The following is a 25,366-nucleotide window of genomic DNA, read 5'->3' as shown; positions in this document are numbered from 1 at the left end:
TTTATACCGCCCAATAGCCGAAGCTCTCTGGGTGGTTCACAAATGTCCAACATCTCCCGGGGTTGGCCAAGCCCCAAGTCTTTGGAAGCACAGCAGATTAAAAATTTAAAACTCTTCTCCTAAAGGCCCAAATTTGGATGTAACAGAGGAGCTACAAAAATGCACTAAGGTGCTGATTCACTTCATTTGCCTTCAGTTTATTTGTACATTTAATTTTGAACCTGAGAAGGTAGGTCTTACTATGATCATATTGGCTAGTGAGGGCAGAAAGGGAGGCAAGCACAGACCACCTCGAACAGCTTGTTCCAGCTGAATTGCCCCCCACCCCACGGGGCCTAGTATCTATTGCGCTGTGCGAAAGATCTCTATGGCTGCATTCGGACAACACAATAGTCAATGGTGGGATAATAATCAACTCAACAGTTGTTTACCTAGCGGGTACTCCCCATACATCATGATAATTATCAATCATAGTGTGGCTTAGGATCAGTGTTGAGTTGACTATTAGTCCATGCTGAGTTGACTCACTCATCTCCCGCCCTCTCTTCCCCCCTCAGTCCTCCTGCTAGTATCCCATCAGCCATTGCTGCTGAAAATCTATCCTGCTGGCTGAACTAGAGCGGCAGCCACTGCTTTGACTGCTCTTGCCTCATGACTCTGTGGCGGAGGAAATAACCATACAACACAATAACCAACAGTGGTTCAAATAGCCAACTCTGCACAGCATTGGTTATTTCGGCCAAATAACCAGCTGTTGGTTAAAAAACTGCCACCACACAACCCAATAACCCACAGTGGGCTAAAAATAACCAACCATCAACTATTTAAACCACTGTTGGTTATCATGTTGTCCGAACCCAGTCTATGAGTTGTTATATTTTAATACTGTTTATTGTGATTTTATTCATTTATCTTTTTGTCATTTGTAAGCCACCTTGAAAGGATCTGCATCCCAAAAGGCAGGAAATAAATAGCTGTTGTAATTAATAAACAGTGGCAGCTGGTGTCCTGTCTCCTCCACAAATTTTGTCTAGTTCTCTTCTGCAGAGAAAACGTTCCCCATATTCTACAACTGAAGAGTAAGCCCTGAAGACTTCCAGAGAGGGATGTATGAGAATTTCATTTCCGTTTGCAAATCACTTGGAAAATACCATTCACATTCGCAAGTGTATATTTGAAAAATGGACAACTTTCTCAAACTGCACAACTTTCTCAAACGTGCAACTTTTAAAGCGCCCACACTTTACTCTATGGGGGAAATTTGTGCAAATGTAGGGTTTTTTTGCGCTACTTTCAAGTTTGATAGCTGTTCATTTTGTGCAATTTTCCTGCTTGCTCAAAATGAACAGCAACTGCAAATGAGAGTGCAAATCGAGGAAGGATGAGCAGTGAGTTGAAGGTTGGAGAATCTTGGTGAGGTTGAACATCGGTTATTCACCCATCCTTATTTTCAAACTTCTGCTCAAAACTAAGTGAGAGTCTATTGCACGAGTTAGAACTGCTCACATCACAGGAAGTTGTAATCAACTGTGACAGTCCCAACTACCTGAAACCTGATTGAACCAAGACTGGTCACAAGCAGCAGATCAACAGGACATACCAGCACAATAGGAACAGCAAACTTGAGCATCACCGACTGTACTGTAAACCTTTCATTATCCAAAGCAGTCACAGGCCGTGACAAAGCCATGTCCAAACACAACCTGAAACAAAAGAAGATGTACTTTGGATCTTACATGGCGTCAAATATATTACTATTCTTTTATCACACTTCCCAGTTCTGTACATAAAAAGTACAGAGGCAGAAAACTACTATTAAACTATTTGATGAGACTGGCACTCTCCATTCCAAGAACTGGCATGTCAGATGACAACACTTATCTACCAGCAGCCAAAATCTCACCAGGTATTCTATGACTACAAGGTATAACCTCGATCAAATTGATTGATTTGATGGATGAATTCTCCACCCATCCTACAAGCGTACTGCAAATTCCAATGAAAGACTGTCCTGGCAATGGGAACAGTATTGACCTTACCTGACATTGTCAATCACTGGAGTTTTCGTGACACGAAAGAGTCGATACAGCTGGGGATTCTGAGGTCCCTTCTTTAGCTCCCCATTTGGGGAGGGTGGAGGAGAAAAGGGAGGAAAGAGATCCCCTGGCTCAAGGACTATGTGCTCATCATCCTGTTAGAAAAAATATGAGACAGGCTCTCCAAAAGCTGAATAATAAATGGGAAACTCAAAGACCCTCCTGAAAGTTCTTGCTTCTTAGAGCAATAGAACTGGCAGCAACACATTCTGTTGCCTACACTGCATTGACTTTTAAGAACTAATTTGCATTGAGATTGCTTCCGAGCACCAAATCCCATGCTATACCTTACTTGGGTTTCCCACCCCAATGGCAAGCTCATCCACAGTTACTTGTAACTCATACAAAATATATTTTGGATTATAACTCCCATAATCCCTGATCACTGGCCATGCTGGCTGGGGCTGATGAAAATTGTAGTCCAAAACATCTGGAGGGCATCAGGTTGCTTACCCCTGGTTTGGGGAGATTGACAGCAATAGTTAATCCACAAACTCATTATATGAGCTCTAAGGACAAGGATCGCGTCAAGCAACAGTGTACACATTTCAGAAGTACCACAGCAGAGATTCTGCTCAGGGGTAAACCATACAAATCAGCCTTTAAAAAACTATTTGTACAGATAGTTCAGCCAGACATGATCGAAGAAGATACACTGTTCTTATGGCATGTGAACATAAAAGGCATATTTATATTACACTTGTAACAATCTAAACTGTTATAGCTTTCCCCCAAAGAATATGGGGAATAATCTTTTGATGAAAGCAAGGCGAAATCTCTACTGGAGTTTACTAGATCCCTTCAGAGAAATACAATTCCCAGGATTCCCTGGGGAAAAGAATGACAAGTAATCCTGTTAGATATGCACTTAGACTGCAATGCCAGCAACACCAATAGTGGAACTCCATTTACTAACACACTGAAATTCTTCCCCAGAATCCAGCACACTTCAACATACTTTGTGGCTATTTTGGCTGGCACAATATGGGCCTTTACAGTGTGCATTTTCTATGGTTATAGGGGAAAACGTCCCTCTCATGGTATAAATATTCTAATCTTCCTCTCACAATACAGTTTCTCAAACACACTGAGTGAAAGAAGTTTCTAAATGAGGATCAACAAATTGTCTGGGAGTGCTTAGGCTGCAGTGTTGCTAAAGCTAAAAAAAGAAGTTTCTAGTCCTCATGTTTATATAGAAAAAAATATGAAAGAATATATCAATTACATCTGGTAGATGCTTTGGAACCAAAAGGACATCCAAATCAGACTTCAGACATATATGGCTTGGGTCTTCCATACACCACACAGGTCTTCACCTCTCACTAACACACCAAATCACACCTCCCACATGCTTATTATCATGACCCAAAGGGAAGAGAAATATGAGTTACCTTAATCCCTCTAAGAGAAGTGAAGGACTCCTGTCCTGGCCTCAGAGCAATAACATCACCCTCTACTAACAAGCTGACGGGGAGGTTGACCAGATGGCCATCTCTGTAGACCCAATGCAGTGACCAAGATGGGGCAAAAGGCATGTGAAGGTCAGGGTACGTGGCGTTTGCCCAGTTCAGTTCTTTGCCATCCCTTAAGGCATCTGAAAAGCAGATTAACAGGAAATGAATGATGGCTATGTGTCCAGACTGGGAGGGCTTTGAGTGTGAAGCCACATGTTCACTGTGGAAGGAAATCCATTCTGGACTCACCTCAGTGCCAAACTAGACATGGCATCAATTGTGTGAATGCGATGAACATGCCTGGTTTTTTAAATATAAATAGCAGCTTGTGGACGGGGTAGCCTCACCCTGCGGGGAGGAGTGAGAGCTTAACACTTTCTTCCCATCGTGGTCCTGATGAAAATCACCCTTGTGGACCTGTAATTTACTTCAGAAAGGAAGGCTCCATTACCAACCAGGGTGGATGGGTGCGGATGGTTTGCATTCTCTCTCCATCCTGTAATCCTGCTGCTGCCAGGGCTGCTCCAAAGCTGGTATTTACATTTTAAAACACTCAAAAACATGCAGGCAAATAGCATTCATGCAGTTCGTGAATTTAACTTGTACGATAAATGTCACAGCTAGTTTGGTCCACACACAGACCTTGTGGTCTCCAGTACATGTCCTTCCATGTTCCCCTTGTAATGCACCAGGAACCTCCACATCTAGATACCTTTGGGAAATAGTAGGGGGATTTGCCCACAGGAGAAAGCATAAGGTCAAAATGGGAGGGAAGGGAACGGGGTCACTGCAAGCGACAAAGGGAGCAGCAGCCTGTCTGAAGGAGCACCTCCTCCCACAGGCATAAAACTAACCAGAGGAGGCCCTGCTCTGTATACTGTCTGTAAGAGAAGTAGACTTTTCCTATATAAAAGTGAGGGCCTTCTCATACCTTCTCCAATGGGAGGTATGTTTGGCACAACGTTATACTAACTTTGGCACTTCAGTTTTACAGTACTGAGGTTTAGGTTTAAAGCTGTTTTTATTGTGTTGAATACTGAGGTATATTTATACCACCCTGAAATCCTTTTTTGGGATGAAGGTGTGGTCTGCGCCTTTAAAAACTAAAATAACATGAAAATATTCCCCTGGTGCCATAAGAATGTAAGCTATAAAGCTGAGGCGGTAAAGCTATTGTGATGGGAATCAAGAAGAGGAGGCGATACATTTGGTTGCTGGAAAAATGGGGTGCTAAATGAGGGAAGGAGAATCAAGGCCAGGTTCAACTTTCTCTTGAAAACAATCATAGAGATTGGAGGAAAACCTTGAGGGCTGCGGGACGCATGCAAGACAAATACAGGACTGATAAATTCAGGAGAATGGCTACTGGACAGTTTCTATAACATCATAACTTTGGAACACAATCCACTGCTGACAGGCGCACCGACTATCATACAGATCTGCCTTTTGAGAGGATGCAGTGACAAACATGTGCAGAATAGCAAAGAGGACCGAGGAGGAGGAAGAGGAGGCCTCACCGTTTATTTTGTTGATGATGTTCCGGAGCCTCCTCTCAACTTCTCGGCGCTTCAGTCTCTCCTGCCGTCCAATCAAGACGAGATCAAGGAGCACCAGGAGGAAGAGCGCCAAGGCATTCACAATTTCAGAACCTTCGCTGTTCAAAGCAAAACACTTGGACGTTACAAGCACTTGAATAAAAGAATTAAATATGTATGTTGCAGGAAAATACATGGCAATTTTGACTACGCCCCCACCCCAACACCATGGATTCAAATTCCGACAGGGGTCACAAGGAGAACAGCCTCTGGCTTTAGCCCAAGAGAAAGGAACTTTTTTTTGCACCTCCTAGGCCAGCCTGCATGATCAAGCTAATTCAAATTGTGTATTCACAACAGCAAAAAGAGCTTTTTATAATAACATAACCAACAGGCATGTCTTCAGCTCGCTCAGGTCCCTCAAAACATACAAGGCCTGCAAGGACAGCTTAGCAGGCCATTTCAATGGCGGATATGAGAACATAAGAAGAGCCATGCTGGATCAGACCGAGGGTCCATCTAGCCCAGCATTCTGTTCACACAGTGGCCAACCAGCTGTTGACCAGGAACCAACAAAGCAGGACATGGTGCAACAACACCCTCTCACCCATGTTCCCCAGCAACTGGCGCACACAGACTTACTGCCTCTGATACTGGAAGTAGCACACAACCATCAGGACCAGTAACCATTGATAGTCTTCTCCTCCAGGAATTTATTCAACCCTCTTTTAAAGCCATTCAAATTGGTGGCCAACACTACAACTTGCGGTGCGAATTCCATACTTTAAATATGTGCTGTGTGAAGAAGTACTTCCTTTTATCTGTCCTAAATCTCCCACCAATCAGCTTCATGGGATGACCCCAGGTTCTAGTATTATGGGAGAGGAAGAAAAATGTCTCCCGATCCACATTCTCCACACCATGCATGATTTTGTACACTTCTATCAGGTCTCCCCTTAGCCTCCTTTTTTCCAAGCTGAAGAATCCCAGCTATTGTAACCTTCACTCATGATGGAGGTTTTGTAGCCTGGGTGCAGAGGGATCGTGACCACAAAGGATTCATAGGCGTGTTGATGCATGAAATTGTTCCAGTTTGTCTCTCTGAAAAAGTCTGCCTTATAAAATACATTGGGTTCATGACCAAGGTTCTACCATCTCCCCCCATTTTCTCCCCCTCCCTGTCTTGCTCCCCCCATTTCACCCTAAACAAGGATCTATGCTTAGGGTGTGGATGCATTGAAAAAGGAGGGTGTATGAGAGATTCACTTCCTCCTTTAGAAGGGAGCATTTAGTACAGCGGGAACAACAAGTGGCCCACAAATGACTTTGATGCAGCCTGTGGAAGAATACATTGGGCAGTATCCAATGATGTCGTTCTGCAAACTCAAATAGCACTAGCAGAGCTTTGCTGACTCTTTCCATTGCACAAGCAGTTGCCCATTATGGCTGCATAACCTGTTGTGCAACAGGTTGCACAATGGGTTGCACAAGAATTATGAGCAAGGGGCTGCACAAGCATAATGCACCAACGTCTTGTGCAACTGCGCTTGCACAAACAACTTTAATTGGATTCTTCTCTTGCGCATAGTTCAGAACTTAATTTCTGCTTGCGCAACATCATTCGTGCAAACAGGATAAAACAGCTGGATACGGTCCACAGCTTTTGAATAGGTTGCTAGATAAGATAACAGTATGAGTTCAATATTAGGGGGGAAAGAGTCCAATAGAAACTCTCCAAAGGTATCACAGTTTTCAAATCTCGGGATTGTCAAGTCCTTTGAGGGATCTGGATCAACACCGGTTAAGATGGATCAACATTAAATTTCAAAATTTCACAATTCTAGACTAAGATTAAATGCAAATCGCTTGTCAGTTGTGCTTTGACATGCAGTACAACCATACGGGGATACGTAAAAATATTCCCCTCCGCAATATTTAAATGTGCAAAACAGCTTCAGTTGTCTGGCTCACGTCCTAACTCCACACAAGAGGATTCTTTGCCAGTGCCAGACAGGGCTCCTACGCCTTTCATAGCTTTAAACTGCAGTATGAAACCCAGGAGGTAAAACATCCTCAATCCTTTTGCTGCAGCAATGGGATGAAAGCATGCTTGCCAAACATCTCATCTTGCTAAGCAGCTATTTAAAAAGGCACAGGAGAACTTTTCAAGGCCAGGCATTGGCAGCCCAAATACTTTTGTGCTGAACTGGATGTTCACCCTGGGTTTTTGAAGGCCGATGAACAAGTTCTCTACTGGAGACCTTCCAAAGAGACTTGGGAGGGTTTTATAAACAAGGCATTAAGGAGGCCAGTGAAGAGGGATAGAATGTAAGGTCACAGAGAGACTAGGCAGCTGCACACACACATCCTGCAGTTCTGCTGCTTTTAAGCTAATGGACCGCCTTTTCCCTTACGAGCCCACCTGCAACAGAGACCTTATTCCATGCCCTACCAGTGGTTTCCTTGCTGCTGGTGGTGGTAGTAGTATCCACCTTGTGATCTTAGTATCCACTTTGTAATCTTAGTATCCACCTTAAAGAATTCTTTGCTTCAGACTAACTGTTTGGTTCCCTCATTATCTGTCTTTGGACACCAGGTCTAGATGCTACAGTTTCAACACACTTTTGACCTGAATGGAAACTGGCCATTGGTTTCAACCACTTTACGTGATCTTGTTTGGTTTTCGCACTCCATCAGTTGAGTTTGTGCTGATTAGTGATTTATTTGAAATGACGACGACGCTTTATGTTTTTTATGACTGAATATTAGTTGCTGTTAGAGTCCTGTATGGACAGAAAGGCAAGGGGAAAAATATTGCAATACACAAACATAAGCTTACCTTCCTTGCGGCTGGCTCCCATAACAGCATAATAGTACCAGCACTGTCAGCAGCATCAGGGATGCCCCTGGCCAATGGAAACAGGAGCAACGGTTGCCATGGTACAAGAAACTGGTCTTCCACACCTCCTACAAGGAAGAGCAAAGGAGGAAAGGCTACATCAACAAAATGAAACCTCAACTTTGTCTAAGCTGACAACAAAGGGTGGAGAGGCGGAAATGAACAGTGTCCACACAAGATCATCTCCCATACCTTTCTTCATCATTTATGTACAGGGCACATATACTCCCATCCAAGGATCCACAGTTCTAGCAATAGTTCAATGGAGTGCCCTCTCTACACCAGGAAACACCATTAGAGTATGGTGGTCCCTAGAACAAATGCAAATCCAAATCTACATATCCAGATTAGGGTTAGACTGGCAACAAATCCAGAACAGGATGGGGAGAGGAGGCAGGGCATGCAGCAATGTGCTCAGCAGTGTTCAGCCATTGCTGCCAGCCTCCCTCAACATCAAGAGGACTGGAGTCACCATTGCCCCAACTTCAGTTGCTCATACTGGAGGTGGACTGGCACCTAAGTAACACCTTTCAGCTTTCAGTAATGGGAAATGTCTTGCTTTCCCCAATGATCTACAATGTGAACCCTTCCAATGAAATATGCAACACTTTATTAAAAACAACCCCAAGCCATACAAAACAAGGTGGCATAAATTCACACAATTGTCATGCTTACCTTCCATGAAATCACTTTCTTCCTTTCCTTCTGATGGCCCTCTAGCAGTGTGGATAGCTGGTCTCTCAGGATAGTCAGGGCCTTTGTTGTGGTCAGACCCAAATTTGCAGTCATTTCATCCTGGAGTACAATGAACAGTAAATGTTGCATTTCTCCATGATGTTTCTGAGCAGTTCCTGCATTGCCATCCTCCTCAACCTCCAGATATGCTAGGTACTGAAAAATGACCTGGCTAGTGCAGGAATTGACTAATCTTAGCCCAGTATCCAGGATAACACCACATCTTGTAATAACCACAATAAACAATATTGTATCTTGAGCTCTCCATTCTCTTTTTTCTGCCGGGGTGTTTCTATTCACCTTTCAAGGTACTGGGAGAGGAGAAATACGGTTTTCTTCCTGTAGCTGTCTCTCTCCCAAAGCTCCTGCTTCTTCACACACTTTCAGGCTTTCTCTTCTAACTAGCTAAGGCTCCACAGATAGAAAGCAACCATCAAACATGTAATCTCATTTCAACTGCAGCACCTCCCCCTCCACAGGTTGATCTCTGACAAGTTGCCTCCTATATGTAAGCTTAGTAGTGCTGTCACACTTGTTTTATGCTGACCCCATTGGTTTATACAAAACAAACATCAAGCCAAGTTTAGGAACAGCTCCACAGAACCAATCACAGACGGCTGAAGACTCCAGCTAGATGTTCCAGCACAGCAGAAAATTAGTGCGGGACAATGACTACAAAATCCAACACCCTCTTGCATACTAGCCCTCACTTGTCACACATTAGAAAAACTTTCTTCCACAGAAGAGACATTTCAGAACTTCAGCTTGGAACAGCCCAGGTCCTGTCAATCACCAATATTATCTGGACATCAATCTCACAAACTGCGACAGACTACCTGTATGCAACCCATTCTGGATCAAGTATAGTAGCCACACAGAAAATAAATGTGCCACAACATTCTGGAACAATATATCCTAGGCTATTTGTATGGTCATCCTCTCTTTGCCACAGAAATGCACAACAGTGTTACTTTAACCACTGGAAATCATGGTCACAACCAAGGAAGCCACCCTACATGCTCCATCTCCCCAGCTTACTGCAGCTTATTCCCCAGCACAATGCAGTGCAAGTGAAGGGAACTCATACATGGCAGAAAAGGTTTTGTACCCGTTCCTCACTACTGCTTTCACAGCCCAATACCTTGGGCCTGTCCCACAAGGCCATGGATACTGTCACTCTCTAGTAATCCTTCCCGCAGCAACATCTACTAGGAAGTCCTAGAATCATAGAATAGTAGAGTTGGAAGGGGCCTATAAGGCCATTGAGTCCAAACCCCTGTTCAATGCAGGAATCCACTTTAAAGCATCCCTGACAGATGGTTGTCCAGATGCCTCTTGAAGGCATCTTGAGTGCCCATGACCTCCCTAGGTAATTGGTTCCATTGTCATACTGCTCTAACAGTCAGGAAGTTTTTCCTGATGTCCAGCCGGAATCAGGCTTCCTGTAACTTGAGCCCATTATTCCGTGTCCTGCACTCTGGGATGATCAAGAACAAATCATCACCCTCCTCTGTGTGACAACCTTTCAAGTATTTGAAGAGTGCTTTCATGTCTCCCCTCAATCTTCTCTTCTCCAGGCAAACATGCCCAGTTCTTTCAATTTCTCCTCATAGGGCTTATACAAACCCCATTTAAACAAGAGCAGCACAAAAGCCCAGAAATGCTCTTAACCAATCCCTGCTCATTTCAGTGCAGACAGCACAGAGAAGAGGTTCCCAGCAGCTCACCCTCCCCCCACCCATGTTCACTAATGGAAAGGAGGGCACAGTTTTGATGGTCTACCTTAGGAACCAAAATATGATGGGTGTGGCTCATCTACAATATAATAGATTAAGTCATGTTAGGCAACATGGCTCCCTCCTGATGTTATGGACTACAAATCCCATCAGCCCAAGCCAGCATGGCCTATGGTCAGGGATTATGGGTATTACAATGCAAGGCATCTGGATGGAGCCATGTTGCCTACCTCTGGATTGTCCTTGTACATGAGAATATGTAAAGACAACAGAGAGATGTGCGGAGGGTAGTGAAAGGCAATGCTAAAATAAGGTGTGAAGCCTGGGATTACTGGCAACTACAGCTACTTCTAGGAAGGCGTTGTTTATGGTCCTGCCCCCAAGAACACTGATCTTTAACCTGTTCTAGGGAAGCCACCCCTGCAAAGGTGGCTCAAATACAGCTTAAGACTGGTTTTGAGGCTGCCATGTCCTAGGGCTGTCTCTTGAGCTTTTTAAATCAAGATGCAAATCCCTCTGCAGCTAAGAAACAAAACAAAACAAAAATACCCCAAAACCTGGATGTCTAAAATAAGAAAATTCTCATGAAGCACAGGCAAGTCATGATACTGCAGCCCCTGGCAGAACCAAGAATAAAACCTGACACAATTCTCCTTCTGCTCAGCTGGTTTTAGGGATTAGAAGAACATGGCTCCCTGTTTCTGTTGGACAGGAGCCGGATTACCTCCAAACAAAATGGAAGATATGGGCAATGTTCCTGGCAGCACATGTTAATGCAAGCCTTGCAGGTTCTGCAATGGCAGGCATCTTTGCAGAGTTAACAGAATTCTTGTAGGGGTGGGGGGCAAACCCAATAGATTGAACCTCTTTCCTCTGCAGGACTTCAAAGAAAGGTTAGGTAGATATTCATAAGCAATATCTTAGGAACAGGATTTCCTGACTTGGAACAGGGACTATATAATCCATGGGGTTCCATCCAAGTTTACGATTCTGTCTTTGGCAAAGAATGTATTGTATGAGGATTTAACACTAACGCCTAGCTAGGAAGTTCAACCAGGCTCCAGGATCTCCAAGGGGACCTGTGATGGTTATAGGCTGGATGTGCAGCTGCTCCTGGGAATTGGTGGAAACCAGATCCTAGGGGCAGTTGTATGTCCAAGCTGTAACCATCACTTGACCTGCAAAGCCTAATTTGACTGTCTGCAGACCTTTCCTCCACCACTTTCATCTTGGGTCTTGTACAGATGCTATGACTTCACCATCAAGTCAGATTTTTTTCTTCCCCTATTCCAAGTCAGATTCCCCCTTTCCACTTCCCTTACCATCCCTCACTCAAGAAACCTGCTTTTTTCTAAGCTCGTTCCTGACGAAGAGTTCTAGAGATCTCAAAAGCCTGCACTTTTGGGGTGATATTTTGGTTAGCCTAATAGAGGTATTACTTAATAGAGAGTTTGGAAATTTTGTTACAATCAACATGGCTACCTTTGTGTGTTTTTCTCCATTTGATGCAGTCCTCTCTGTTACTAGAGGTAAACCCTTTTGCAAGTGATGAAAATTGGCTTCTTTAATTCCAGAGAGATAATTCTCACCGATTAGCACAAGCTGACTAGTCTCCAGCCGTCAGTTCGCTTTCAAGGTCTGTAAACTATTTTACTTGAGCAAGATGCCGACAAAGCCCAAAATGCAAATAGGATGCGTCGTCCATTCTACATTTCCATCCTCCTCTTCCTCCCCACCTCTGTAAGATGCAGGCAAATAAAGCAACCCCTACAGACTATACAAAATTTTTATACAGAGTACATGCTGCAATAAACCAGTTAGTCCCTTTATCTTTTTTGCAGTTCTAGTTTATTTCAGTACCCTTTAGTGGTTTGGCTTGGTAGCTAATTCCTCAGAGTCTGCCTATAGCAGCAACCCTTCTGCTACACAAAAATGCAAGGCAGCAGGGATTATAATGGAAAAGCAAAGTGGCGAGACAGCTCAGGATTGGTTCCAGCATGAATTCAATAAGTTAGGAAGGAGAATGCTGAGTAGGGCAATGCAATTGTGTTCTCAGCACTGGTGCCTTCTGCCTAGTCTGTGTTTATTTTCCAACATGATAAGCAATTGCTCATTCCACAGCACTAACATTTGCCTCTTTCACTGTACAGCTTATTACAAGATTAAATGAATCTCCACACTCCCAATCCCAAAGACGCGCACGGCTACAATGGAGCACCAAGGGATTTGCACGGGCTACATTGCATGGGAAGTAAAGCCAGCATGCAATGCTAAGTGTGAACTTCCATCCCATTTTAACAAAGCATTATAAGCTGGTCAAGAACTCACCACTCCTGGAGATTCGCGTCTTTTTGGCTGGGGATCAAAAGTCAATCCATGTTTTGGAGGACTTAAAAACGTTGTTGAATATATGAGGAATAAAACTCAACAAATCCTCTTCTTTCCCCAACCATAAGCAACATTAAGCCGTTTATGATATTCTGATCCAGATGAAGCAGTTGTTGTGAAACAGGCAGAAATAAAACCGGAGGCCTGTAGCTCAAGTTTTCAATTATCACTTTGTTACTGTAAACTACTTGATTTTGGTTCTGTTAACAATTTGTTTAGTTTCATCAAATACTTATGTTTGATTATTATTATATAAAATGTTTGTTCATTTATGATAAACTTATATAAAACATTTGTTTACCACCCCAGTTGCTTTGATATTATTTAACATTTTAGCAGTTGAGTGCTGATTAGTATTTTTCCATTTTGTTAATTCCAACTGCTGCCTTCCACATTGTTGTATTATACACATATATTTGCACCACTTCCTAGTAGATCAACTGCATAGTCAAATCAACCTCACCCTGTTTCTAACTGTTTCTTTACCTCATAAGCATTTCACAACCCCACGTTGCCACAAATGTAGGCAATGGTGGATCTTGCCAGAATAGTAGCCCATCAGAGCAGCTCACAACTCCACCACATACAGCGAGGTTATGTTGGGGGCTGTCTATATGATGACTATTTGCCTACTCATTCCCTGCAAACCACACAGCATCGCTGGTGCGAAGCGGCAATGACAGGGTTATATGGCAGGAGCGAGCACAGGCTAACCAGGCAGGGTAAATGGAAGTGTCTTTGTCAGACAATAGTAATGGGCAACAAATATTGGAGGGCCAAAAATCACGAAAACTGTTATTTGTTGTTGTATCCTGGTTGTGCTTTTTATACTGTATTTTGTATTTGTGTTTTTACCCTGTTGGTTGTTTTATTATGGTTTCAATTTTTGTGAACCGCCCAGAGAGCTTCGGCTATTGGGCGGTGTAAAAAAGTAATAAATAAATAAATAATAAATTTTCTGGCAACTCTGCACAACTTTGAAAGACTGTAGCAATGTATCTGTGCTGCTGCAGTTCACTGAACTTATGTAATATTCATCATAACTGCTTTTACTTTCTTTCCCCAGACTTCAATGTTGCCATGGCAGCCATTACTAGGCTTGTCGAGCCCACCCCCTGGCCCCTGCCCTGCATTCCCCACCTACCCTGCGCTGGGATCTGCCCCTAACTATGCCCACTCTCTTAATCTGAACTGAAGCAACCCCTGACAGACAACAAACAACCATGGTGACCTTGGAGAAATGTAAAAAGTCGTGGTAAAACGACACATCGAAAAAGTGCAATTTCACGGGGAAAGCATGATGTGACTGCGAGTTGGCGGCTGTATCGTATTTATTTATTTATTTATTGCATTTATATCCCACCTTTTTTCCTCCAAGGAACCCAAGGCAGCGTACATAATCCTCCTCCTCCTCTCCATGTTATCCTCACAACAACAACTCTGTGAGGTAGGTTGGGCTGAGAGTCTGTGATTGGCCCAAAGTCACCCAGTGAGCTTCAATGGCTGAGTGGGGACTAGAACCTGGATCTCCCGACTCCTAGTCCAACACTTTAGCCACTACACCACATTGGCACACTGGCAATGAGATGCAACTGAACAGCCATGATGGAGTATAGAGAGAGTATAGAGAAGCCCCTGGCTGGTTTAGCTAAGAAGGAAAGAATGAGTAAATGATAGACAGATAGTGGAAGGACTTATGGAAACACAACCCACAGAGGGATATGAATTCATCCTCTGCTGGCTCCCCTCCCATGGCTGTGCATGCCAAAGTTGAGAGACTCAAATACCTTTATATATTTGCAAAAAAGGACAGCGGGAAAGTGGCAATGAAAAGGTCTCAAGGCAAAAAGAGCAGACTCCAAAAAGTCATAAGGAGAAACAAAGGTCAAAATAGTGGGAAAGGAAAGGTGTAAATAACAACAATTACGGAAAGGAAAGGAAAGGAACCTCTCGTGCAAGCACTTGAGTCATTGCTGACCCCTAGAGGGACGCCTGCTTTCGCTGACATTTTCTTTGCAGACTTTTTGTAGCAGGGTGGTTTGCCATTGCCTTCCCCAGTCACGGTCACCTTTCCCCCAGCTAGCTGGGTACTCATTTTACCAACCTCGGAAGGATGGAAGGCTGAGTCGACCTGAGAACCAGCTTCCGCTGGGATCGAACTCAGGCTGTGGGGAGAGTTTCAACTGCAGTAACTGACGCTTACCACTCTGCGCCACACAAGGCTCAACAATTATAGAGGTTTATTATCAAAAGCAATTCTATTTTGCATATTCTATCAATAGCTAAGCACATTTCAACCATTAAGTACAAATAATATTTCTGTGTGCAGACCTGCCATTTGTTCACTTCATTATTCGCTGTCCCACAGCCCATCTTCTTGCATTTCCCATTCAAATATTTTTCCTCTTCCCAATAACAGTAAATACAAGGTTGTTATTTTTCTTAGTTTTTCTTAGCAAACTCCAATATAACAATGTGGAACCAATTAATAAATTAGATCCAATATCCTTGAATAAAAAAGGGGGCAAGGCATGATGTAACCAGAGATGGTAAGTCTTAAGATAGGAACATGAACTATCCAAGAAAAGTAGAGTATTCAGGTTTAGCTCCTGCAAAAAGAACATCAGCAGACATGCAACACAACCCTACACATGTTTACTCAGAAGTCAGTCCTATGGCACCCTATGTGACCTATTCTCTACTAAGTATTTTTAGAATCACAGACAAAATTTACAAGGAATTTAGATGATCAAGTGCATAGGTGGAATAGCACAAAAATTTCATAGATAGATAGATAGATAGATAGATAGATAGATAGATAGATAAGTGAACTCATTGAGACTTGTATCTTGACCAGACCCAAAAAAAATCATTCAAAAGCTTGTACCAGTTTAAAATGAAGTATGGAGCCTACCAATGAAATTAACTGGCAGTAGATAGATTCACAATAGACAAAAAAGAGTACTTCTCCATACATAATTCACTTACAGAAGATGTGGTGACAGCTGAAGGCTCGGATGGCTTTCAAAGGAGATTAGTCCCATTTATGGGAGGTCAGGTCCTATTACCACCCAACAACTAGCAGTCCCTTTCCTCTTGTGCATGAATTCCTTAACCCACCTTGCCTACACCACAGCAAAATGCTTCAGTGCTAACCAGATTAGTGCTGACCATGTTTAACATGTGTGCCAACACAATCCTTAACAACAATTAGTATCAGCAGAGGAGATTTGCAGGCAAATGAGGAGGGCTGGAGAGTGAGAGAGAACAACCATGCAATCCTATGGCTTTGTGAATCTTTAGCAGGGTTTAGGGATCAGGACTATGCTGCATTCCAATCGGGACTGCTATGCTTGCTTCGTCAGCCCCATCCAAAATCTCAAGGCACCCACAGGCCCTCCTGGGGGCATTCTGCAGCTTTCTCCTACTAACAGGCTTGCAAGCTACACATGCCAGCTAAATCAGGGCATGATCCAGATGCAATTTGGGATTATGCTGTTTGTCCCATCATGAAAGTTTATCATGCATTTTATTTTTTAAAGAGTTTTTTTTTTGGGGGGGGGGTAATCTGCCCCAGTCAAACTGGCAATTTGAAGGACAGGCTATTTTGGCAATTTCTGAAAGTTTGTGCTCCTCCAATATTGAAGGGGAAAAAGCATTGTTCATTAGCAGTGTTATTTTGTGCTCTATAAATCCATTACACAGCTTACGTCCCCCTGAGATGCAACAGATACATGAGGAGTTACTTTGACAACTAACTCTGTCTACAGTGCCAGTTATGTAACCGCCAACAAGTGGAGGGGAACACACACAAAACAATCAGATTCTTCTCTGTTGGAGGAGCAAACAAGTGTCATATTCACCACCATATGCAATCTATCAGGGACATCATCTCATAGTAGAAACTAAATGCGAAAACAGGGTTTTATCTTGGCCAGGACTGGTGTATGTGTCTGGGGCGGGGGGGGGGGGGTGGCATTCAAATGCTGAGGCGCCAGAATTATTTCCTTTGAAAGCAACCACAGAGTGGTAGTGGTGGTGGAGTATTCTTCTTGCTGTCTTTAAAGAGGTCAACATCACATTCGTGGGCTGCTGGGATTTACCACTACCAACAACAACAACAAATACACTTTCCTTGACTTCATTATTGCTAGGAATGAGAATATAAAAATTCAAAACTATTGCCAGCATGGCCAGTCTTGAAGAGTTGCCATCTCATCAGCAAGCAGGTACAGTATTCAGCAGGCAGCTTGCTGAATTAAGAATAAAAAGCAACCAAGACCAACAGGCAAGCTAACAGGAACACACATTTCACAACACTAGCTGCATTGATGCTCCATTGTAAACCTATCCCTATACTCCTGACCTTGTTGCTGTTATTCCCTCAGCGCTTTTTCATGTTATACAACAAGCTGGTCTGGAGAGAATTAGCACAACATGCAGTTACTTTCCTCAGAGTGTTATATGCCAAAGTAAATTGCCCTCAAGGTCTCAGTCTCTCTCTCTCTCTCTACCTCAGAAGCAGTGATAGGAAAACAAAAATGTTCCCCCGCCACTTAAAAGTAGCAAACATTCATCCTAACAAACTTCCTAAGAGCCCACGGTTATCCAACTGCAGATTGTTGAGAAAACAAGTGGAAATGAGTGTGCATGCTGGTTTTGAATCAACGAATCCCCCGGGTTGTTCATCCCCCACCATGCCCAAATTCTGGGTTCAGACATCACAAATAACAACCCAGAGACGAAGCATCCGTGGGTACTTGATCACAAGGGACAGGTGGAAACCAGCACAAACGCTTGCTCTCACTCATTTTCTCAGCAGCCCATGGTTTGTTAAACATGAGCTGTTAGGATGTGGGAATAGAGATATCTGGGTCAGAGAGCTAGGTTTAGCCAATAGTTTTTGAGTCCAATTCATAGCATCTACACATGGGAACACCTGGTGGAAGGGGAAAGCGTGAGAAAGCATTCTCTTTCCATGGGAAAGAAAAGGGACATTGATGGCAAAGATTTGTTCACTTGTGTGCCCTGTGGGCTTCATTCCACTATCAACGCTGCCTACACATGCACACCCATGTCTGTTAGATGTGTCTGAGACTCAAGAGTCCAGTGGAGGGGAGGGTTGAGCAAGCCTCTGGGTTCTTATGAATTTCTAACAGAATATATATATATATATATATATATATATATATATATATATATAAAAAAAAAACAAGCAACTGTTGGTTTCACAAATTATTCCAGCAGGGCTGCAAAATACTCTGAGCTTCATTTTTTTTAATTATTAATTACATTTCTATACCACCCAATAAGTGAAGCTCTGTGGGCATATCACAACAGTTAAACCACAACATACATACATACAATATGAAAACGTAATATTAAACTTTTCCAAGTTTAAAACTACAATATAAAACCACAGTAAAAACAGTTTTTTAAAAAAAGCAAATGGCAGCAGTGTAAAGATCTAAAAATGCAACAGATAATTGAAGAACTAAAATACCTGGGAGAATAAAAAGTTCTTCCCCAGGCGATGAAAAGACCACAACGTGAGGTCTCCCCAGGTGAGTCTCTCTGGGGAGAGCATTCCACAACTGGGATGCCACAACTGAAACAGCCCTCTCCTTAGCATCCACCCATCTCACATCATTTGGTGGGGGGCACCTGGAAGAGGGCCTCTGAGGTCCAGTCAGGTCTATAAATGTAAGGAGACAGCCTCAAGACATGTAGGGGTTTCAAAGTCAATACCAACACTTTGAATTGGGCCCAGAAAATGTCTGAAAGCCAGTGCAGGTCTCAATATGCTCATATAGTCCAGTCCCTGTTAACAATCTTGCTGCCCTATTTGGGATCAGCTGGCGTTTCTAGACCATTTTCAAAGGCAGCCCCATGTATAAAGCCTTACAGTAATCCAAACAAGAGGCTACCAGAGCATGGATAACTGTAGCTAGGCTAACTCTGTTTAGGTAAGGATGCAATTGGCATATCAGCTTAAGCTGATTAAAGGTGCTCTGCGCCACCGAGGTCACCTGTGTCTCCAATGACAATGCTGGATCCTTCAGCACCCTGAAACTACGAACCTAATCCTTTAGGGGGAGTGAAAACCTCTCCATAAGAGGTTGAACACTGGATCACATCCATTAAGGCCTGATTGGACAACCTGTAGCATATGTGCCTCAAAAGGCACAAGAATGGAGGAGGCTGTGGCACACCAGGAACCTGCCTTCACAGCACCACTCTGGTGCCATGCTACCACTAAACCCCCCCACAGTTTTCCTGCTGCGGGATGGCAGCAGGTAATCCCCATGAAGGAGGCAGCACAGGGTTTCCAGTGGCCATTCAGCTCGCTGGGCCCACCCCCTGCCCCTTGCCTGGCTTCCAGCAACCAATCAGATGTCGCCTTCTACCCAAGAATGCCCCTGGCTCGACACCGGAGCGAGGTCAGATGGTGGAAGAGCCTCGCTCCAGTGGGGAAAGTCAGGATAAGTCCCCAACTTTTTCAATGCTCAGCTTCGTCTATTTGCCCCCGGTGGCTGAGAATTGGTGGCTCCATCATATAACTGTTGTAGTGCTCATTCACAGTCACCATGAGGCCAAGAGAATGTTTAGACAGCCTCCAGAGTAGAAGCAAGTGAGTTCATGGACCAGGTTATAGGATAGAGGCAGCCAAGCATTCTCCAATATTGCACTGTGTTTGCTTCCCCAGCTCAGTAGACCAGAAGTAGTGCCACACCAAGGCACAGAGGGCTTGTAGAGTGATACCGGCTTATAATACGGATTTGACATGTAGAACACATAACAAAAAATAGCTGGCAATCATGAGCTATGGAAATCCACAGCATATACTGGCTTTATCCCTAAGAGTTTAGATCAATCATAACCGCAGCACGAGTCTCTGTCCAGTTTCAGGAGCAATGTTTGAATCTTTTTAATTTTTGTGAACTGCCCAGAGAGCTCCGGCTATTGGGCGGTATAGAAATGTAATCAATAAATAAACTGAGTAATTCCATGTTTACATGATGATTTCATTCCTGTCTCTTAGAATGACAGAACTTTTATATTTAGCAACTCCAACTTAGCAACACAAGCTAGATCTACCAATCGACACAGGGCTTGACTGGACTACTACCACTGGTTGTGGTATGAACAAATCTACTTTCTTCCGGATAACAATGTCATGTTTCTAAGATCGTACAAGAAAGCTGGATGCCAATAGCTAGGGCGAGCCTTTTGGTACCAACAATGCAAAGCACAGCCTTTGCCTCCCTCTTCTTCCTTTTAGAGTACTGAGAGAAGAGAGGCAGTGCCTGCAAGCAACAGCACCCTGTGCAGCTCCTCTACTTTGTCCCTGTGGTCCTCTTTGCACCTACAGCTCACTCTGGGGCTGGATCTCAACGTAGCTAACACATGTGCCGTGGGGATCGGTGTTTTTTAAGGCATATAACATAATGCGATATTAAAGCATATATTATTCTCTGCATTTCCCTAGCTCTGAAGGATAACATGGGTACTGTTGGGAATTACACTCTCACTCACTCACTCTCTCTCTCTCACACACACACTCACACACACACACACACACACATTCTACTCACAGCTAAATGTAATCCTAGATTTATTAATCTGCAAGGATGGATCAGTGCCACATTTGCTTCCCCTGGACATACTTGGCAATCCTCCAGATCCAGGAAATTTGGCACACACAATCCTTGCTAGTTTATGTCACAGCCTTAACAACACTCCCCACCTCCGCGCCAAATATACCAATAGGAAGGGATATTCAGTGGTGCAGTGCTCAGACATGTAGAGGAAATAGACAAATCTGAGCCATTGAAAAGAAAGGAGGATTCATTATAGCTCAAGGCATGACAACCCCAGGTACTGCACTTGCAGCCGATATCCACCACGTAATAGAAAAAAACACCTCCAAAAAGAAAGAGATTGTTGTCCCCATTATGTATTAACTGTCATTCAATGTAGCTCACTTGCTCTAAGCCCCCAGCATGCACACACACACACACACACCGTTAAAAGCCTTTGGCACATCAGTAGCTCAGGAAAAGATGCAGGGAAGAGGGGAAAAGCCATCTTGAATTCAAATGTCTGAAAAAATGGGGAAGAGAGTGCAAAAGGTAAACTTACTTTGCCACTTTTGGCTTGCTGGGACATCCACAAATCTGTCTGCTTAAAAAGCATCTGGGCTAAGATTGCTGCACCAGTTGGAGCCTTGAGAAGAGCAACTTCCAGTGCTGCCACCCACAGAGAAGCAGAGAGCAATAGAGAGGGAGAGAGTGCGCAGAGCGCAACGCTGCAGAGAAAGAGAGAGAGAGAGAGAGGAACGGCAGAGTGAAGCACCAAGCCACTGATTAATTCAGCCTGTTGCCAATCACGCTGCTGCATGCTGGAGATGGGATGAGAAGGGGAGGGATGAGAAAGACGTGGAAGTTCTTTAGGATCACTCACACACACACACACACACACACACACACACACACCGGGTTCAGAAGGCTGCATTCAAAGCCAAATACCCCATGAAATACCTGGATAGAAGGCAGAGATGGATGCTTAAACCTGGGATGATGCTGAGAACAGGCTAATCAATTTAGAACCAACAGTGGAGCTTATGGTACAGCAAGGAAAGGCCAGCATTGGCCACAGTGGTTGAAGTTGGAGAGGGAAACTAAATAGGAGGAAACTGATCTCAGGAGCTGAGAACGGCCGTGGATTTTATAAAGCGAGAATGATGGATTCATAAATCCAACACCTCCGATGCCAAGCTGAGCATTTCTAAAGCTAATGATTTCAATAAAATTCAGGAGGAAAAGGCGCCCTGCAATTTACTGAGCTACGGTGGCATGTCTTGCTCTCTCCAGAGCAGCCTCTTGCTCCCAGCAGGGCTTCCCAGAAGTCATCAGGAGGGAGAGGAGAGCAAGTTCCCCTCCAAGCATCAAATATTCATAGCATTTCAGGAGGAGACTCAGAGCAGAAGGTGCAGTGCAGGCTATTAATAGCAATCTGATTGTGTCTAGGGCTTGCCACTGACCAAGATCTGGGCAGCAGCAGCAATTCAGGGGGGGCAGAGGGCCAATGGGGCCAGCAGACGCAGTCACACAAGATACCAAAGTCCGAAAGGGGGAGAAAAAGTAGCAAAGAAGAATGAATCACAATAATGACATGAGCCAGGCCCAGTCTATAATGTAGGCTACCTCGGCCTGTTCAAGCAACACAGATACGTCCCTGCATATGAAGTATTTTTCATCATTATCATCACTATCAGACCAGTGTGTGTGTGTGTGTGTGTGTGTGTGTGTTAAATCTTTGTTGAGATGAAGATTCAAGTCCAATAAGATCTCAATCCTGTCAAAAAATTGCCTGTCAAAAAATAGGACAAGGTTCTCCTCATTATCCACAGTTTAAAGGCCATGTATAGATTTTGCTATGAACAAACGTTTTGCCATGAATGAGAAATTTGCCTGAAAGGTTTTAGTTTAGTCCACCCTCCACCTTCCTATGTTGAATGAAGATCATTTACTTTTACTGCAAACTCTAAGACAAGGGTAGGCCACCTGGTGCCCTCTTTGGACTACAACGCCTTCCATCCCCCAATCATTGGTTATGCTGGTTAGGACTTATGGGAGTTGTAAAATCACAGAATCACAGAATAGTAGAGTTGGAAGGGGCCTATAAGGCCATCGAGTCCAACCCCCTGCTCAATGCAGGAATCCACCTTAAGGCATCCCTGACAGATGGCTGTCTAGATGCCGCTTGAAGGCCTCTAGTGTGGGAGAGCCCACAACCTCCTTAGGTAATTGGTTCCATTGTTGTAGCGCTCTAACAGTCTGGAAGTTTTTCCTGATGTCCCAATGGAATCTGACTTCCTGTAACTTGAGCCCATTAGTTTGTGTCCTGCACTCTGGGATGATCGAGAAGAGATCCTGGCCCTCCTCTGTGTGACAACCTTTCAAGCATTTGAAGAGCACTATCATGTCTCCCCTCAGTCTTCTCTTCTCAAGGCTAAACAGGACCAGTTATTTCAGTCTCTCCTCATAGGACTTTGTTTACAGATCCCTGATCATCCTCATTGCCCTCCTCTGAACAAGAGTTTGTGGGATAAAGTCAACACACCTAAGACAAATGTTATGCCTCGAATTCTCTATGTTATGCATGGGATTCCTTTACTTATACCTGGCAAATACTTTCAACAACTTAATGCTTTGTTTCATAAATTCTTCTGGGGTTCTTCCTCACCTCGAAAATCCTTGAAATGGATGCAGCTTCCAATTAAAGAAGGTGGGTTTGGTTTTCCAGACCTTGGTTTTCCAGACCTAAGATGTTGCCTTTGCAAGGAATCTAAGCAAGGGAGCTTAATCTGAGCAAAAAAAAGTATTCATATCTTGCTCCAATATCTCTCTACCCTTACTATACAACTCCATGTAAAATCTTAAAAATTGCAAATTTATATCTGTAGGAGAAGTATGTATTATGGCGGAAATAACATTTCAATGTTTTTGATGTTTAAGACGGTGTGCCAAAATTTTACTAGGATGTTTCCATTTTCAAAGTATATCTGTCGCAAGCAAGTTAAGGCAAATTCTACCTGCTGAGAAAGAATATTGTTTAGCTCGCATTTAACATTTTGCAACTCCTGATACAATTGTGCTGATGGGGAACTGCCAAACTGGGTTACAAGAGATTTCAACTTCTTATTTAAAAGCACCTGTTGTGCTGTTCTAAGCTTTTTCTTATGTGAAGCATAGGCAATGATTCAGCCCCTAATAAAGGCTTTGTTGGCCTCCCATTCCATGGTGCAGGAACCCACAGTACCCTTGTTGATATTTAAATATTCAGACAACTCAGCAAAGACCTGAGATTTAAACATCTCATCATTTAAAAGAGAAACATTAAAACGCCAAAGACCCAAACACCTTGGCAAGTCTGAGAACTCCAAGCATACCAGGGAGTGGTCTGAGACTACCAATGTATCAATCCTGCAAGCATTTATTTGCTGTAGTAAAGAAGTAGAAACCAAGAAATAATCTAATCGAAAACAGTTATGATGTGCTGGTGAAATAAAGGTGTACTCTTTATCATCAGGGTACAATATTCTCCAAACATCAATCAAACCGAGTTCAACCATATAGGCCTGAAACATGTGTCTCACCACTGTTTGGGTCTCAGGGGTGGATGTATTTCTATCCAATTAGGGATCTAAGATCTCATTAAAATACCCACCGACAATCAAGTAATCATAAGTCATATCAACCAATTTACTGAAACATTTGTGGAACATAGCAGGACAGTCCATATTTGGCTCATATACATTGATAATAGCAATGATTTTATCTATTTCCTAACCTAAATTAAAAAGCAACCATCAGGATCAGTAATCCCCTGTTGCAGGAAAAAAGGAAGTCATTTATGAATTAAAATTGCCTCCACTTTGGAACGTGTTGAAGTATCTGTTATATGAACCTCACCAACCCAGTCTTTATTTAACAAGTGGGTGTCTTCAGCGATCAGGTGAGTTTCTTGTAAAAATGCCACGTCAACATTAAGCTTTTAGCTTAGAAAGCACACTTTTCTGCTTCTTAGTATTTCAGAGACATTCCATGAAATCACATTAAGCATCGGACAGTAAGAAACGTGTTATTTGTCCCTCCACATAACCAAATCATACCAAAGTTGCAAATATTTCTTACATTCAAATCACAATCACATTGAGCCTTAATACAACACATATTGGTCTTTGAAAATAAAATTAAAAAATCGCTCTAATATTTGTCTTTCCCAAAGGATAAAACAAAAAAACGGGGGGGGGGGAGGAATCTAACCCCCCCCCAAAAAAACCTAAAACAAAACAAAAATATCCTGCTTTCTGTTAGCGACCACACTGAACTCCCTCATCCTGCCCTCCCCATGTATTGAATTAATCAATATTCAATCAAACCAGCAGTCAGTATTTAAGTATTAGCTGACTGCCTTGAAAAAGAAAAAAAGGAAAAAAAGAACAGAAGCCAACAAGTAATTATAAAATAATCATAATAATATGTCCATTAATATTAAAACCTATGTTAAATGGATTGCTAGTAATTAACAAAAAAATTAATAAATGTATATGCAAGCTGTATAGTAAATGACAGGAACAAAAAGGGAGAAAATATTAAAGGTATTTATAAAGTGGTTAAAATGAATATTCCCTGATGTTTAAAAACTTTTGTAAACCACCCAGAGAGCTTCGGCTATGGGGCCACTGAAATTTATGCAAAAAAAATTAAGAAGGAAAAAAAGAAAATAAAAGCGGTGAGGAAAGAGCAGGAAAGGAAGCATAAGGTGTGTGTGTGTGAGAGAGAGAGAGAACATAAAGAGAGGAACTAAGATAATGACTAGCAACTTGGCACAATGCCCAGGAATTCTTATTGGGTTTAAAGATACAACAGAGCTAATAAATTATACTCGCACAGCATAGCCTCAAAACACTCTAATAGGTCAGAGCGCAGATCTCATGGGATAGATTTTTGGTTTT

General features: G+C 43.0%; 1 protein-coding gene across 1 annotated transcript in view; it reads right to left on the bottom strand.

The window, feature by feature from the left end:
- The window catches only part of TMEM94 (transmembrane protein 94), a 92,177-nt gene that overhangs the window by 45,046 nt on the left and 21,765 nt on the right, over nucleotides 1-25,366 (bottom strand). Inside the window, exons 3-9 of the mRNA XM_063120281.1 lie at nucleotides 20,986-21,151; nucleotides 8,660-8,779; nucleotides 7,925-8,052; nucleotides 5,068-5,204; nucleotides 3,488-3,690; nucleotides 2,040-2,191; nucleotides 1,601-1,703 (exon numbers count right to left, since the gene is read on the bottom strand). Of these exons, the coding sequence (XP_062976351.1) occupies nucleotides 1,601-1,703; nucleotides 2,040-2,191; nucleotides 3,488-3,690; nucleotides 5,068-5,204; nucleotides 7,925-8,052; nucleotides 8,660-8,779; nucleotides 20,986-21,039 (897 nt within the window). The 5' untranslated portion in view covers nucleotides 21,040-21,151. The remainder of the gene's footprint in view (nucleotides 1-1,600; nucleotides 1,704-2,039; nucleotides 2,192-3,487; nucleotides 3,691-5,067; nucleotides 5,205-7,924; nucleotides 8,053-8,659; nucleotides 8,780-20,985; nucleotides 21,152-25,366) is intronic.

Source organism: Elgaria multicarinata, chromosome 3, assembly GCF_023053635.1.
Source record: "Elgaria multicarinata webbii isolate HBS135686 ecotype San Diego chromosome 3, rElgMul1.1.pri, whole genome shotgun sequence".
NCBI lineage: Eukaryota > Metazoa > Chordata > Lepidosauria > Squamata > Anguidae > Elgaria > Elgaria multicarinata.
The sequence above is the reverse complement of the archived record's forward strand: the minus strand, read 5'-3'. Positions and strand labels throughout refer to the sequence as shown.